At 40.4% G+C, this 17,215-nt stretch overlaps 1 protein-coding gene and 1 long non-coding RNA gene across 2 annotated transcripts in view; one reads left to right on the top strand and one right to left on the bottom strand.

The window, feature by feature from the left end:
• Positions 1–243: 243 nt before the first annotated feature.
• IER3IP1 (immediate early response 3 interacting protein 1) lies at positions 244–14,105 on the bottom strand. Its single transcript, XM_072605216.1, has 3 exons — positions 13,808–14,105; positions 2,405–2,506; positions 244–1,561 (listed from the first exon to the last, which is right to left on the bottom strand). Exons 1-3 carry the CDS (start codon positions 13,896–13,898, stop codon positions 1,506–1,508), a joined length of 249 nt encoding a protein of 82 aa, XP_072461317.1. The 5' UTR covers positions 13,899–14,105; the 3' UTR covers positions 244–1,505.
• Positions 14,106–14,204: 99 nt separating this feature from the next.
• Positions 14,205–17,215, top strand: part of LOC140501487 (uncharacterized) — a 77,060-nt gene continuing 74,049 nt past the window's right edge. Inside the window, exon 1 of the long non-coding RNA XR_011966202.1 lies at positions 14,205–14,605. This is a non-coding gene — a long non-coding RNA (uncharacterized lncRNA). The remainder of the gene's footprint in view (positions 14,606–17,215) is intronic.

Here is a 17,215-nt window from a genome sequence, read left to right as displayed (position 1 = left end):
TTGGAATCTCTAGCTTCATCTAAGGATCAGTTCTATGTGAGCCTTTCCTCTATGCCTCAGTATTAGTGCTCTCTCCCTCCCCAGAATGCTAGGTGTCTGTTTCCATATGAAATTCCCCCAAGAGAATGTAAGCTTCTTAAGGGCAGGGGCTGTTTTTCATTTTGTCTTTGCCTTGCACATAATAAGTCCTTAACAAATGTCTGTTGGATTGGATCAGCATATACTAAGTTAAAAAAACAAGTGTTTAACTTAGAAATTCAAATTTATTTACAAAATTTCTCCAAAAACAAAGAAATTCTATTTCTTTAAAATACTGCAACTGATACTTTCCCCGAAATCATTCATACATAATTTCTACCTGTTGTATAAAACTGTTTTTGGTATAAAACTCCCCAGGAGAAGCAGAAGTGTATTTTGGGTTAAGTCAAGAATTCACAAGATAGTGTAAGAAGTAATGCAAAAACATTTTTTCACCCCAAAAAACTCATTATCCAGAAGAAGTCTACTCTAACTCAGGAGGAAAGGTTAAGAACATCTTGGTATATTACTTAAGTATAAATAAGAAAAGTGACAGACTTTGGGTTTTTAAACAGCCCTTAATTCACAATAAATCTGGCCTTTATGTTGTAATAGGATCCAGTACTGATTGTTTAGGATATAAGTATTGTGATAAGTTTTGTCAGAATGAAAATTAATTTTGGTTTTTTAACAATTCACTACTGTAAAAAGGGTACAGTACTTTTCTAACAGGGGAAAAAATACAAATGCTGTTTTGATTTTGCCAACCTGGTAAAATATTACATAAAAACAATCTTGGAGACAGATATGCGAGGAAATTGGACAAATAAGGCTATTTGCTTCTTTAACTGGAATTCTTACTGACATCAGAATGGCTTAGGTGACTTAGGTGTTACATATGTGAGCTTTTTTTTAAAATTCTGTGACAACAGAAACAACACACAATCAAAATAACTACTATTTAAAACTCTTTCTTTGACTAGAATAAAGTCCTTCCAAATTTGCCAAATGAATTAAAAACAATTAAAAAGACCCAAAGTACAGGGGCATTATTTAACATGCTGTAATTATAAAAATGTTTTGAAATTTAATCAAGGTGAAGGACTCTCTTCTCCATAATAGCTTTGTTAATGGGAAATATACTAGAAAGAAATTCATCCCTGAGAAGTAAGAAACTGAAACCAAAACAAAAGGAACAATTCAGTGCCCTTTTAAACAATCATTAAGATAGCATGGGATATTATTAACAGTCAGTGAAAAAACCTGAACCAGTCCTGCTCCAAAGATCTGGTCTTTTGTAATGAAACAGCAAGTGGAACAATAAAATATCAGATAAATAGGAACTGTTGTTTTATTGTCAGCTTGGTAGTTTACTTCAAGTGTAAGCTTGGCCAGCTAAGCTACACATTCCAATAATGACTGAAGAGATGGTTTCTGCTGGTTTCTCCACTTCTAATTCTCCATTTTTTTTCTCCTACCACTGAAGTTCACCCAAACAGTAAAAGTAATACAATTGCAATCGAGTTTACTATTATTAATGGCACTGCAAAACAAACAAAAATAAATATTTGTTAATATAAGCAAAGGACATTTGGAAAATAAGAAGGAATATTCTTCAATGAATAGTAAAACAGAAATATCTGACTTTACATGTAAATTTTTGGAAGGAATAGAAGCTGACTGATACCCCCTGGTGTGTGGAACGCAAAAATCTTGCACTAAATGTAAGATTTAACAGTTCAACACTTAAGTTCTTAACTTATCTGCCCACAAGATATCATAACTAGAATAATTCTGAAGGGTCTGGTTTGCAAAATATTTAGATCTGGAGCTTCTGAGCTTATTTTTCTCACAGTTTTCATCAGAGCTAGAGGTTGGTGCTAATTACTATGCCCCTACATTAGTTCTAAAAACTTGCAAAAAACCAATAAGAATGTTATGTGCTAAGTTTTGGCCTAAGCCTCTAGGAGAAGCATAGCAAGGTCTGAAGATTAACTTGCTTACTTTATAGGTATCATAAGACAAGGGGAAAACCAGCTAAGTAAATAGTATTTACTTTTAAATAGCAATTAAGGTTTATAAAGCAGACTCCTCACAACAATCTGAGAGCTAGGTAGTGCAAGAATATCTTTAAAGATGAAGAAACTGTTTCTAAGAGTTAAAGTGACTTGCCCAAGGACACAGTGACAGAGCAAGGCACTGACACCAAATAGAGTGATTTGTCAGATTGCAAAGGTTCATGGGTGATACAAAAGGCTCCACTATAAAAAGGAAGCAGGGGTACATCATACAAAGTAAGAAGCCTCTGCTCCTCAAACCAAAACACAGAATTAATACTTTATAGGGCAGGATATAATAAAATAGCTAAACTGTTTCTTCTCCTTACCTCTCATCACTGTTCGTACAGATCGAATAAGGTTCATTAGCTGTGATTTAATTCCTGGCTCTTCTCCAAATCCTCCAATTCCCTGGTCTGTTCCCCAGCCAACTGCATAATACAAAGATGATTAGCTTTGTTAAAATTTATTATGCACTCACCTTACTACATTAGCAACAGTGCCATCTATCTCGAAAAAGATTAATTCAAGTTATTGTTAAAGATTCCAAACTATCAGGAAATTGGATTACCTCTTAGATAAAAAAATAATAAGTTAAATACTTTAGGTCAAATATCTTTTACTTTTGATTGAAAGAAGAAACAGATATAAAAACAATTCATTTATAATGCATTTTTTATTTTACAGAGCAAACTTCAAACTGAAATATCCAATGGTATTCAATTCAGAAAAGCAATAATATGATGTTCTATCCTATTTTTAAAAAGAAATAAAGAACTTTTATTTCTCAGATCAAAACTAGTCAAGTGAAATTAGGGGGCTGAATAATTATTCAGGTAGTTTAGTAACAAACCACACACACACACACGCACACACACACAGATAGGAGCTAGGGGTAAGGTTTGTTGTTTGCTTTACTTAAAAGAATTATTTTGTTGACCTGGACTTAAACTAGTTATAATTTTACAATTTAAGTACCATTTTCCTATCTAATGATAATGTCGCCTCTTGATCTAAAACCTGTGGTCAGTTGCTTTCCCTCATTCTTTCCAAATGATCTTCTCATCTTTTCTCTTTTATTTCTCTTATATTACAGATCTTCGTGGTCCCATAGGTTGCACAGCAGATAAAGCCCTGGGCCTAGAGTCAGGAAGACCTGAGTTCAAATTCAGTATCAGATACTTACTAGCTGTAAGACCCTGGGCTGGCCTCAGTTTCCTCATTTGTAAAATGAGCTGGAGAAGGATGTTTGCCAAGAAAATCCGAAATGGAGCCACAAAATTAAGAATGACACATAGGTTGTGAGCCCGGATCACTGGGAGGATAGTTGTATACTTCACAGTATAAGGAAGTTAGGAGGAAGAGAGGGTTTCAGGGGAAAAATAATGAGTTCAATTTTGGGCACAGGTTTAAGATGTCTATAGGACCTCCAATCTGGGAAGCCCAATAGGCAGTTTAATTTATACTATTCTACAATTCGACTTTTAGATAGTTTCTTTCAAAACATATATGGATCTATAATATTCTGAGTACTAAAATGGTTCTGTGACCTCAATGATTTGGAATGACTGTAGAGTGATGAAAACTTTGGCCTCATTAATAACCCTTTAAATATATTTTAAGGTAATATTTTATTAATTGTACAAAACTCTTTTTGCTCCCACTAAAACATTATCATTAATAATAATTACATTTTAATGAGAATAAAGTGATTGAATATGCTTCATTCTTTCAATATTCACTTTTATAAGATTTTGAGTTCCAAACTTTTTCTCCCTCCTTTCCCTGCCCCTTCCCCAAGATGCCATGCAATCTGATATAGGTTATACTTGTACAATCATATTGAACATAATTCCACATTAGTCATGTTGCGAAAGAAGAATTAGAATTAAAGGGGAAAAGCAGAAGAGAAAACAAAAAAACAAAAAAAGGAGAAAAGAGTTCTCTGGATGTAGATAACTTTTTCCATCATGAGTCCCTTGGAATTGTCTTAGATCATTGCATTGCTGAGAAGAGCTGTCTTATCAAAATTGATCCTTGCACAATATTTCTATTACTGTGTAGAATGTTCTCCTGGTTCTGCTCACTTCCCTCACCATCCATTCATGTAAGGTTTTCCAGGTTTTTCTGAAGTCCGCCTGCTCATCATTTCTTATAGCACAACAGTATTCCATTACATTCATATACCACAACTTGCTCAGCCATTCCCCAACTGATGGGCATCCCCTCATTTTCCAATTCTTGCCACCACAAAAAGAGCTGCTATAAATATCTTTGTACATGTGGGTTCTTAGCCCTCTTTTATTATCTCTTTGAGCTACAGACTTAGCAGTGCTATTGCTAGATCAAAGGGTATGCAGTTTTATAGCCCTTTGGGTACAGTTCCAAAGTTGAATAGGATTCATTTAAAAAAAATAGTTTAATACTCTGTGATATAGCAATTTAAAGGTTTGTTTACTAAACTAAGTTCTTATAAAAAACTATTTTATAGATATTTTCTGTTTCTTATATCACCACAATTATCCCAAGCACCCTCCCCTTCCTAGAAAGCCATTTTATACAACAAAGAATATTATTTTAGAGAGGAGAAAAGGTCAGCACAACTGATTGATGTATTAAAAATGTCCAAAAGCATGTGCAATGTGTTAACACCTGTGTATCTCCCACCTCTACAAAGTGTTGATTAGAGGTATCTTCTCACATCTCTTCATTCAAGTTCTGCTTAATATAATTTTTACATTTACTCTTGATTTTGTGGGGGAAAGGAATGTTGTTCTTTCCATTTACATGCTTATTGTATGTTTCTGCTTACTTCACTCTGCCTCATTTCATATAAATATTTCCATTCTTTTTTGTATTCATCATAGACATCATTTCTTGCAGCAGAATAATACCAGCTCACATTCATATATCACAATTTGTTTAGATATTCCCCAAGTGATGGGCATCTGTTTTCTTGCCAATTCTGAGCCATCAAAAAAGTGCTGCTATATAAATATATAAAAAGCAACTTTCTCCTTATTGATGGGGTATAATTCCAATAACAGTTCAAAAGATATGGATATTTTAGTAATTTTATTTGCATAATTTCAAATTGCTTTCCAAAGGTATACCATTTAACAGATCCCCCAACAATGTATCAGCGTGTCTACCTTCCCACAATATTTCTAACATTGTTGTCATTTTTTTGTCATTTTTGCCAATTTGCTGAGTGTAAGGTGAAATCTCATTGCTGTTTTGATTTACATTTATTTCTCTTATTATTAGTGATTTGGAGCATTCTTTCATATCACAGTGAATACTTTGCTCTTTGGAGAATTGCTCATATTCTTTGATCATTTATCTATTGGGGAAGTTCCATTAACTCTTAAAAGACTATCTACCAAGCCATGGAGGATTTGTGATCTGTAAGTGGAGAATGCTCACAAAATCATAAGATTAAACAGTATTTGACCTCAACCTAGAGGGCGAAAACATTATGAATATCAGAATCTTCCAAATTTACACAAAGTATAGAGCATAATCACACTTCAATGGTATAGTAAAAGTTTCCCTCCACCTCTTTCTTCTTTTGTCTATTCATTTCCTTCATTCTTTCTTTTCTTCTAAGAATATCAAAATATAACAAAATCACTCCTAGGCCTTTTGCCTTATTTAACTTCATGTATGACCTCTGAAGACACTAGGTTCTAAGGAGACACTTGTTACTTGTCCTACGAGAATGTATGTTATTCCTGGTATAGTACCTTCTAATTGCTCATATGTATTTACTTTTTAAAATGTTACTTTGATTCCTGTTATTCATTCTTGGTTGTAAGCCTATTCCTTTTGTAAATATTATATTCTAAGTTCTCTTCTCCTTTATCATGGTATCAGGCAAATCTTGTGTGATCTTGACCATGGCTCCTTGGTACCTGAACTCTTCCTATCTGGCTGTATCTTTTCTCTGACTTAGAAGCTATGAATTTTGGATATGACATTTTGGGGAGTTTTAAATTTGGGGCTGACAGGTGAATTTCTATTTTCATTTTGTTCTCTTGCTCTAATAGGATCAGGAGGTTTTCATTCTTGATTCCTTGAAATATGTAACCCAGATTCTTTATTTAAACACAGACCTACACACTAGTTTTCTGGTGGTCCAATGATTCTTAATTTTTTTCTTTGACCAGTTGTTTTTAATGTGAGATAGCTTACATTTCTTTCTCTTTTTTCTCATACTCTTTTGCCTTTGTTGCAATATTTCTTATCTTATTTTTGTTTTATCTTATTTTAACTTCTTGATCCATTCTATTTTTGAAGGGGTCTGTTGCTTGGGCAAGGTTTTGGAACTTTGTACTGAGCGGTTAATTCTCTTCTCAAGCTTTTATTCAGATTTCTCATTTCTTTTCCAATTCTTTCCTCTAGGCCTCTCATTTCATTTGTAATAGCATTTTAAAAACTCACTGCATTTCTTCCAGGAATTCTTGTTGACTCTGTCCAAGTTACATTTTACTTTACTACAAGGATTTGCCTGTAGATGCTGAGTTACTTTCTTTTCTGGGTTTGTGTCTTGTTCTTCCCAGACTTCAGAATAGTTCCTCAACATCAGTATATCTTGTTTACTTATTCTTCCAGCCTTATAGAACAGGGGCTTTGTGTTAAGGTTGGACCAATTCTCTCCACTTCTTGAGATAATGTTAAGGTTTTGATTCTGGTCTATATTCTCTAGTGTCCTCCTGATGCTTTCCTGGTTATTGAGATCATTGTTCGTCAAGGGTCTAAGGGTGCTTCAGATGAAGAAGCTGAAAATTTTCAAGTGCCCTAAACCAAATTCAAATAGAAATAGATTCCTGCCAGCTGCATACTGACTTAGAAAACCACAAATTAACATCATCAATGGAGTATTACATTTCTACTTATTTTATAAAACATTCCTCAATTGCATTTTAATCTGATTTGGGTCACACAGTGGCTGTGAGTTTGACACCTCTCCCTAAGCACTCTGATATAGAGAAAAGATTGCTGCCCTGGTAGTCTGAATTTTGATTTTGGTCTGGGTGATAGAAGTGCAAGCTTGCCCCTAGTTAGTGCTCCAGCAGATGACTGCTGGCCAGCTCCACACTGCTGGTCAGTTGGAAAACAATGAAGGTTTGAAGCAACAAAACTGCAAGCTCTAACTTGGAATTACCCTGCTGCACTTATTCCACTAAAGGACTTAGCTAGGTGCATGAGCTAAATCTAAGATCAAAGGATATCTATTCCTTGCCTGTTACACAGCCACAGATCTTGTCCCTGGAAAACAGCCACAAGCTTTAGCCTCAATGCACACTGGATTTTTTTGGTCCTGGGTCACAGCTTGCTCTTGCCCAATACACAACCTCATGCCCCTGTCTGCACTGGATCTGAGATTGTGTTCTGTTTATCTCAGCCACATTCCCTGCTGGACCAGTACCCTCAATCAGGTGCTTGAGAGACAGGGCTTCAAGCTCACTCTTCTCCCTGCTCTTTGTTCAGCCAAGATTCAGTTCCCTTGCTAAAATGCTCTGTGTGGGCCTTCCTAGCTAAACTTCCTCCCAAGTGTCTGCAGACCTCTAGCTATCATATATACGGTGTTAACATTACAACATAGTCTCTGAGTGAAAACCAGGACATTTTTAGCCAGCGTAAGATACCAAAATTTTAAAGATGAGATCAGTATGAAGATTATTACAGCATGGGCTTCTTGTTAGTTTTTCAACATAAAAAATTACTTTGCTCTTGGCAGATGATGGAACCTTGTTTTGCCCTTATGAGATATAAGAATATACCACCATCCAATCATTCCAGGCACTTCCTGATCCAGTATGACTAACTCATATTGTTCGAGGGAAATTTATTAATAACCAGCTTCTAATCAAGTCCAAATGGTCTTTTTTCAGTTCTTACTTTATTTGATTTTGTTGCAGCATTTGATGTTAGTGACCAACTAAAACTTCTTGAAACTTTCTCCCTTCTAGGTTTCTATTTCAAAGCTGAATCACTATTCTGGTTCTCCTGTTCCAACCATCTTTTCTGCCTTGTTTCTTCTTTTTTTTTCTTCTTCCATTTTTGTGACCCCATACATGTGTCCTAGGATTCTGTCCTTGATGCTTTGCTCTCTTCCCTGATCCACTTAATTCCTTGGAGTGTTTGTTCATCCTTATGCCTTCTTTACATCCTACAGATGATTCCCAGATCTCAATCTCCAGCTTAGACTTTTATTCCATTCCCTCATTCAGCAAGCATGTATTAAGTACCTACTCTGTGGAAGGAACTCTTCTAAGCTCTTGGGATACAAAGATATGTACACCAGAGACCCTATTCTCAAGCAACAGGGACATGGACACTATGTTACAAGGGAGATGAAGGTATGTTCAAATGACACAGGTCCTGACAGTAGGGGGCTGAAAAGGCTGCCTTGAGGTAACACATGAACTGGTTCTTGATATGAAGGATTTCAACAAAGAAGGGATTCCATTAAAAGAATGGATAACAATAAATCATTAAGCATTTATTAAATGCCAGAAGATAGATAGCATGAAGGATGAGGGTCAGGATCACTTATACTTCATTACAAGGGAAATGATGACTCACTGAAAGTTACTGAATTAGTGAAATGATTAGACAGGTTATTGGAAGAAAGTCTGGGCAGTAATATAGTAGGCACTTAAGTACTTGTTGACTTGATATGGTATGAAGAAAGGTTCAGAAAGATAATGACAGAAACTGGCAAATGACTGGACATGTGGTTGAATCTCAGACACTGAGGTATGAGCTTAGGGCACTGGGAAGATAGTAATACCATCAACAAGAATAAAGAAATGAGAGTTTGTTTGTTTTTTTGTCAGGTGGAAGGGAATTGGTGAATTCAATACTTGATATGTTAAGTTTGGTTTGACAAGAAGTCACCAAGGAAGAGTGTAATTCATCAGGCAGCTGGAAATACAGAATTAGAATTTTGGAAAAAACCTAGAAGCAAAATTAAAGGTTTGGAAGTCCTTCATACAATCATCAACTGGTCTCCTAGCCTCAAGTCTCTCCCCACTTCAATCTATCTTCCATTCAGGTGCCAAACCACGTCACTCCCTACTCAAGAAACTCAAACATAAACAAGCATGGGATATAAATTCCTACATTTGGAATTTAAAGCTCTTTCTAAGCAGACTTCTTCCTGTCCTTCCAGGTTTTCTTGTACTTCTCTCTACGTTACAATCCACTACCCTGAGACTACTGTGTTCTTTTCACAGGACACTCTACCTCCACCCTCCTCTCCACCTACCTTCTCCAGTGTCACTGTCCTGGCTGTTGTCCACCTCCTGCTTTGTTCAAGATTCAGCTCAAACCTTACCTTCTGCAAAGGACCTTCCCTTAAGAGTACTTTCTATAGATTCTTTATTTATTTTGTATGCATCTTGTTATTTAACATGTTGCACCCCACCCATAACCCCCCATGAGAATATATGCTCAAGGGTAGGAACTGGTTTTTTTTGCTTTCTTTGCATCTCCAAGTGCCCGGCACATAGGAAGTACTTAATAAATGCTTATTGACTGTTTGACAGCCAGTATATGTCATAGGCAAGACTTGAACTCAGCCTAGAGGCCAGCACTCTGTTCCACTAGCCATACAGTCTCTGAAGTAGTATATACTTCAGTACATATTAACAACTACTGCTATAGGTATGTCTCTTCTGATTAAAGAGTAAGCACCTTAAGATCAGGGTCCATGTCTTACACACCTACCATGCTTAACAGTGTTAAAAATAATTTTGTTTATTAATAATTTCAGAATTTGCCTAAGCAAATAAAATATCCATATTTAACATAAATTGCACAGCAGTATAGTGCTAGGCATTACATAACACATAACATTAGGAACCCACTAACCATGGGAAGACATTTTAGTATGTATTTTTCCCTTTATCAAATCTTTGGTTTATTGAGGGCATGCTTAGTGTCTAAGTGATATCCCTGCAAAACCACGATGCCAAGTAAAGTGCCAAGCACATTGGTAACATTCAAAAGTAATAAGTGCATTCAGAATTTAGGCTCTTAATCAACTAATAAACATTTTTACTGAGCTTGAACTATGTACAATGCACTATTCCTCATTTACTTGCCATTATCACATGGTACTTCCTTCCAAAAGCCAAAGGTAAAAAGATAAGAAAGTAGACGGGAAAATGGGTAAAAGGAGCATTAGGTAGGAATAGCAGACAGGGATAAGAGAAGGGCAACTAACTTATTTATTGGAAATTCAAAGGATACAAAGCATCACACCCGAATGTTATAGTCCTTATGGAATTCAGTCTGACCTGAATCCTAACCCTGGAGGGGTTCATTAATTGAGGAGGGTGTGTCAAAAAGGGCAAGGGATTACTTAGTAACAAAGTAATAATAAAAAACAAAGGAAATACACAGGTTGAATAGTAGCTAGGGCTCCCCCTCAAAAAGATTTACAGGGTCCCCATTCTACTAAAAAAAAGCCTCTGGAAATGCATTTAAAAATATTCAAAATCTAATTTCAGGAAGAGACAGGAGGCAGGCATTTATTCCGGTACCATTGGCTTATTCCTTTTTTCAGAATTTCTTTATATGCCTAGTGCTGAGCACAGTGCCTGGCACACAACAGGAACTTCACAAATGTTTATTATTTGAAAGAGGGTCAAACCTTGTTCATCTTTCCCACTGCCAACCTCAACCAACCAATCAATAAGCACTGATTAAGCACCTACTCTATAGATATGTGTATATCTTTAAACATAAGTGATCAGAAAGTCCTGGACTGAAATCACACTTCTGATACTAGCTGAATCACCACTTGCAACGTAACTTCACCTCAGCGAGCTTCAATTTCCTCATCTGTGACATGAGTTGGACCAGATAGACTCTAAGGTCTCTTCCAGCTAAAAAGAAAAATCTATGATCCTCTGTCTATGACTCCAAATACAATGTTCTTTCCACTAAGTTACTCTGCACCTGAAAGATAGTAAGTGAAACGATGGGTGGGCTAAGAAATTTGAAAACATGATCTCTCTACTACAAGGAAAAAAATACATATGGAAGGAGTAGGAGAGGGGGATGGATTTCCCAGTAGATATTACATACACCCTCTTTAGTATAAACTGGTGTGTGTATGTATGTCTACTTATTGGCATTGGGTGTGTAATGGAACTTATCCATTACATGTCCCACTAGCATAGGGTCTGGTATACACGCCCTCACCTCAGTGTATTTTAATTATATATAAATATTTTAGTTATACATATTTCATATGTAAAATACATTTTAGATATTTCATTTATTATTTGTCATAGGAATATATCTTATACATATATTATTTTACATAAATAAATTTAAGATACATATATAATATGCTTTTATATCTATATACACACACATATGTGGTGCTGAGTCGTTTTAGTAGTGTCTGACTCTTTGTGACCGCATTTGGGGTTTTCTTGGCAGAGATACTGGAGAAGTTTGCCTCTTCTCCTCCAGCTCATGTTACAGGAGGAAACTGAGGCAAGCAGAGTTAAATGACTCGCCCAGGGTCACAGAGATAGGAAGTACCTGAGGCTGGTCCTCCTGAATCCAGGGCCAGCGCTCTATCCACTGAGGCATCCAGCTGCCATACATGCACACATACGTATGTAGGTACACATATTCATACATCTACAACATGTTTATCTTATATACTGACATATGCACACACATATATATCAGTATTTAACACGTCTCACACTATCTACTGGAGTACACACACACACGGAGGTGCGCACACCCAGCAGACAGACGGATAGACACACACACACGGAGGTGCGCACGCCCAGCAGACAGACGGATAGACACACACACACACACACCGGAGGTGCGCACACCCAGCAGACAGACGGATAGACACACACACACACACACACGGAGGTGCGCACGCCCAGCAGACAGACGGATAGACACACACACACACACACGGAGGTGCGCACGCCCAGCAGACAGACGGATAGACACACACACACACACACACACGGAGGTGCGCACGCCCAGCAGACAGACGGATAGACACACACACACACACACACACACACGGAGGTGCGCACGCCCAGCAGACAGACGGATAGACACACACACACACACACACACACGGAGGTGCGCACGCCCAGCAGACAGACGGATAGACACACACACACACACACACACGGAGGTGCGCACACCCAGCAGACAGACGGATAGACACACACACACACACACACACGGAGGTGCGCACGCCCAGCAGACAGACGGATAGACACACACACACACACACACGGAGGTGCGCACGCCCAGCAGACAGACGGATAGACACACACACACACACACGGAGGTGCGCACGCCCAGCAGACAGACGGATAGACACACACACACACACACACACACACACACGGAGGTGCGCACGCCCAGCAGACAGACGGATAGACACACACACACACAGGGAGGTGCGCACACCCAGCAGACAGACGGACGGACACACACACACACACACACGGAGGTGCGCACACCCAGCAGACAGACGGATAGACACACACACACACACACACGGAGGTGCGCACACCCAGCAGACAGACGGACACACACACACACACACGGAGGTGCGCACACCCAGCAGACAGACGGACACACACACACACACACACACACACGGAGGTGCGCACGCCCAGCAGACAGACGGATAGACACACACACACACAGGGAGGTGCGCACACCCAGCAGACAGACGGACGGACACACACACACACACACACACGGAGGTGCGCACGCCCAGCAGACAGACGGATAGACACACACACACACACACACACGGAGGTGCGCACACCCAGCAGACAGACGGACACACACACACACACACACACGGAGGTGCGCACACCCAGCAGACAGACGGATAGACACACACACACACACACACACACACGGAGGTGCGCACGCCCAGCAGACAGACGGATAGACACACACACACACACACACGGAGGTGCGCACGCCCAGCAGACAGACGGATAGACACACACACACACAGGGAGGTGCGCACACCCAGCAGACAGACGGACGGACACACGGACACACACACACACACACACACACACGGAGGTGCGCACACCCAGCAGACAGACGGATAGACACACACACACACACACACGGAGGTGCGCACGCCCAGCAGACAGACGGATAGACACACACACACACACACACACACACGGAGGTGCGCACGCCCAGCAGACAGACGGATAGACACACACACACACACACACACACACACACACACACGGAGGTGCGCACGCCCAGCAGACAGACGGATAGACACACACACACACACACACACACACACACACACGGAGGTGCGCACGCCCAGCAGACAGACGGATAGACACACACACACACACACACACGGAGGTGCGCACGCCCAGCAGACAGACGGATAGACACACACACACACACACACACACACGGAGGTGCGCACGCCCAGCAGACAGACGGACACACACACACACACACACACACACACACACACACACACACACACACACACTTCTACACTAGACACGCAGCGGCGCGGTGCCTGACCTCAGCTGGCTTACGTTCTCGGGAGCCTCCCCAAGGCTCCTTCATTCATTCCAGGCTTTCCCTCCCCGCCCCCCATCCGCCATCCCGCCCTTCCCAGCCAGCCAGGCCTCCGGGCCGGCCTCCCTCGCAGGCCCCACCACACTCACTGTTCTTGAGGAAGCGCTCCTCGTGCAGCACAGCGATGGCGTTGACGCACAGGAGGGCCGCCTGCAGCAGCGAGTACAAGGTGAAGGCCATGGCCCCAGCCCCAGCCGCTCCACCGCCTCTCGGGCCCCCTTAGCTCCGCCTCGGAGACGTGGCGCCACCGGAGCTGCTACCGCCGAGCCGCGGACGGGAGCCTGCAGGGCCCAAGACGAGCGCTCTGCGAAGCACCGGCTCCCAGACCATCCCGGCGTGGGCCGGGCGCTCAGCTAGGGGGGCGGCGCTCGGCCAGGGGGGCGGTGCTCAGCTAAGGGGGCGGTGCTCAGCTAAGGGGGCGGTGCTCAGCCGGGGGGGGGGGGGGGGGGTGCGGTGCTCGGCCCGGGGGCGGGGGGGGGGGGGGGCGGAAGATGGGCTACGTGGCCCAGTCAGCTGGAAAAGCAGTAAATACTTCTAGTTTAAGTATTTATTAATAGCTTCAGGAAAATTAGTTGCGCTTTCTTCTTATTAGCTGCACTAGTTTTCAAAACGCCCCACTCACCGTCCATAGCGTGCAGAGTGATTAGTGGAAAGAACATTGAATTTGGAGCCCAAAAATCAGATTTTTTAGTCGACAGAGACCTTAGAGGCCCTCTAGTCCGACCCTGTGATGTCACACAGGTGAGGGGACCTGCAGGAGTGAGTGCCTCAGCGAGTCAGCATCAGAAGGCTGATTCAAACCCGGGACCTTCTCATCACTGTATCCATCATGCCGTGCTGCCCTTCCTCTGCTAGCAAACCCGTCACCGTATTCTCGGTGACCTTCGGTAAGACGCTCAACTTCTTTGAGTCTTGTTAAAAAAAAGTTTCCTGATCTGTAAAATAGGGATAATATACTTTGCCTTACCTACTTATTGGCAGTGTGGAAAGTGGCTAGAAAGTCTGCCAGGGAGGTCCGAATTCAAGTCCAGATTTAGCATGTGTTGGCAGGGTCACCCTCTCCCTGCTTTCTGCAAACCTCTCAGACAATAAAGCAACAGAACAGGCGTGCAGCTATATTGATAGAGGGAACTGCTCACAGGCAGCCCCTTAAACTTGAAATAACAAGTCCACTTTCTGTCCCTAATTCTTTCTACTTCTTAAAATGGGTGTGCCGAAAACATTTGTGGGTAAATTGGCACACTAATACATCGTTGGTGGAGTTGTGAACTGATCCAACCATTCTGGAGAGCAATTTGGAACTATGCCCAAAGGATTATAAAACTGCATACTCTTTGATCCAGCAATACCACTGCTAGGTCTGTGTTCCAAAGAGATCATAAAAAGGGGGGAAAAGACCCACGTATACAAAAATATTTATAATAGCTCTTTTTGTGGTGGCCAAGAATTGGAAACTGAGGGGATGCCCATCAATTGTGGAATGGCTGAACTGGTTGGGGTATATGAACAAGATGTGGTACATGAATGTAGTGGAATACTATTGTTCCATAAGAAATGATGAGGAGGCCAACTTCAGAGAAACCTGGAAAGACCTATATGAAGTGAGGCTGAGTGAAGTGAGCAGAACCAGGAGAACATTATATATAGCAACAGCAACATTGTGTGACATATGACTAATATGGAAATATGTTTAATATGATTGTGCATGTATAACATATCAGATTGCTTGCCATCTTGGGGAAGGGAGAAGGAAAGTAAGAAGGGAGAAAGAAATTTGGAACTCAAAATCTTATGAAAGTGAATGTTGAAAACTATCTTTACATGTCATTGGAAAAAATAAAATATTAAGTGGAAAAAACAGAACAAAAAATAAATAAAAGAATGAAAGGAAAAAAGGAAAAAAATTCCCTACATCCAGCTGATTTTCCATCTAGAGAGATTGTTTTCCAGTTAAGATTTCAGAATTAAAATAGAAATTTTCTTTCATGATCCATGAGATTAAGTAGCAACATAATGCAGTGGAAAGAATTCTGGATCTGGAGTCAGAGGACTTGCATTTAAATCCTGGATGCCTCACTTACCTGTTGACTTGGAGCAAATCATCTCCCACCTTCTCTATCCAGACTGTGATTTCCTCATCCCTAAAGTAGAGAGGTTGGACTATATGGTCTCTGGGGTCTTTTCTAGTTCTATATGTGTCCTAGTTCTATATGTGTCCATCTTCAGGATGAGAGTACGTGATTAGGTGAACTGGAAGAAGCTTTGCTTTATCATCCCCAGCTGCTGGGAATTCATCAGCCTTGGACAGTTGAAAAACTGGCCAACTGATTAGGGTCCTTTTGATACTTTTAATTTCCTTTGCTTTATCCCTTTATGTTTTGATTGCATGGTTTGTACTTAAAATCATACATTATGGATGATACAGATGTGAAAAGGAGAAGATATAGTTGTTTGTGTTTGGTCTCCCTCATTGGACTGTTACCTCCTTGGGGTCAGGTACTGTTTTTTGTCTTTCTTTGTATCCCTAGCACTTACCAGAGTGCCTGGCATATCGTAGGTGCTTGATAAATGTTTATTACAGACTGAGTGACCTTCCTTCCCCAGCTAATTTTTGTAACAAATATTTTAAAAGAAAGAAAAAAAACCCCAGTTCACAAAGCCCAATCAATATATTGATTATATTTTCCAGTAAATGCAGTGTTCCACACTCAAAGTCCCCTTCCCTCTGTAAAGAAGATAAGAAGAGCCCAAAATATTGGGATGGCTGGTTCAAAGAAAGGAGATATGAGATCCTATGGCTTCAAATTCTACAGTATTAAACTCAGAAGGGATCAGAAGTCCTCACTAGTAAAATTCTGAAGATATAAAGAGAAATGATTCCAGTGGAAAGAAAAAAGGGGAAACTGTTTAAAGAGATTGATATGGATGTACAAGGAACTCACTGATCTACATAGATTTTTAGAAGATGTACAGATGATGGAAACAAGAGGAGTCCCCTTTACTGGATTATGATCCATGTCTCATCCACTAAATGTGAGTGTACTCTAGGAGTCTGTGCTGAGCTCTCTTTTCTTTCCCCTCCTCCTCCCCCACCCCACATGATCTCATCAGCTCTCATGATCTCATTCAGCTCTCATCCCTTTGCAGAGGACTCCCAGATCTGTTGATATCTCATAGGCTTTTCAATCTCAATGTGTTCAAAAGCAGGACTCCTTTTTCTGCCCCCTGAGCTCAACTCTTTTCCAAACCTTTCTATTTCTGTTGAGAACACCACTATCTTTCTAGATACACAGGTTCACAAGCTTGGCATCATCCTTAATTCTTTCTCCTTCCTTACCTCTTATATCCAATCAGTTGCCAAGTTTTGTCTATTCATAGCATTTTCCACATCTTTTTCCTTTTCTCCACTCTAATTCAAACCTTTATCACTTTACACCTGGAATTGGTTTATTTTGATTCCTGGTTTTTAGTCTCCCCTATCCTCCTCCACCAAAATA

Source organism: Notamacropus eugenii, chromosome 4 (assembly GCF_028372415.1).
Source record: "Notamacropus eugenii isolate mMacEug1 chromosome 4, mMacEug1.pri_v2, whole genome shotgun sequence".
NCBI lineage: Eukaryota > Metazoa > Chordata > Mammalia > Diprotodontia > Macropodidae > Notamacropus > Notamacropus eugenii.
This window is presented reverse-complemented; position numbering and strand designations above follow the sequence as displayed.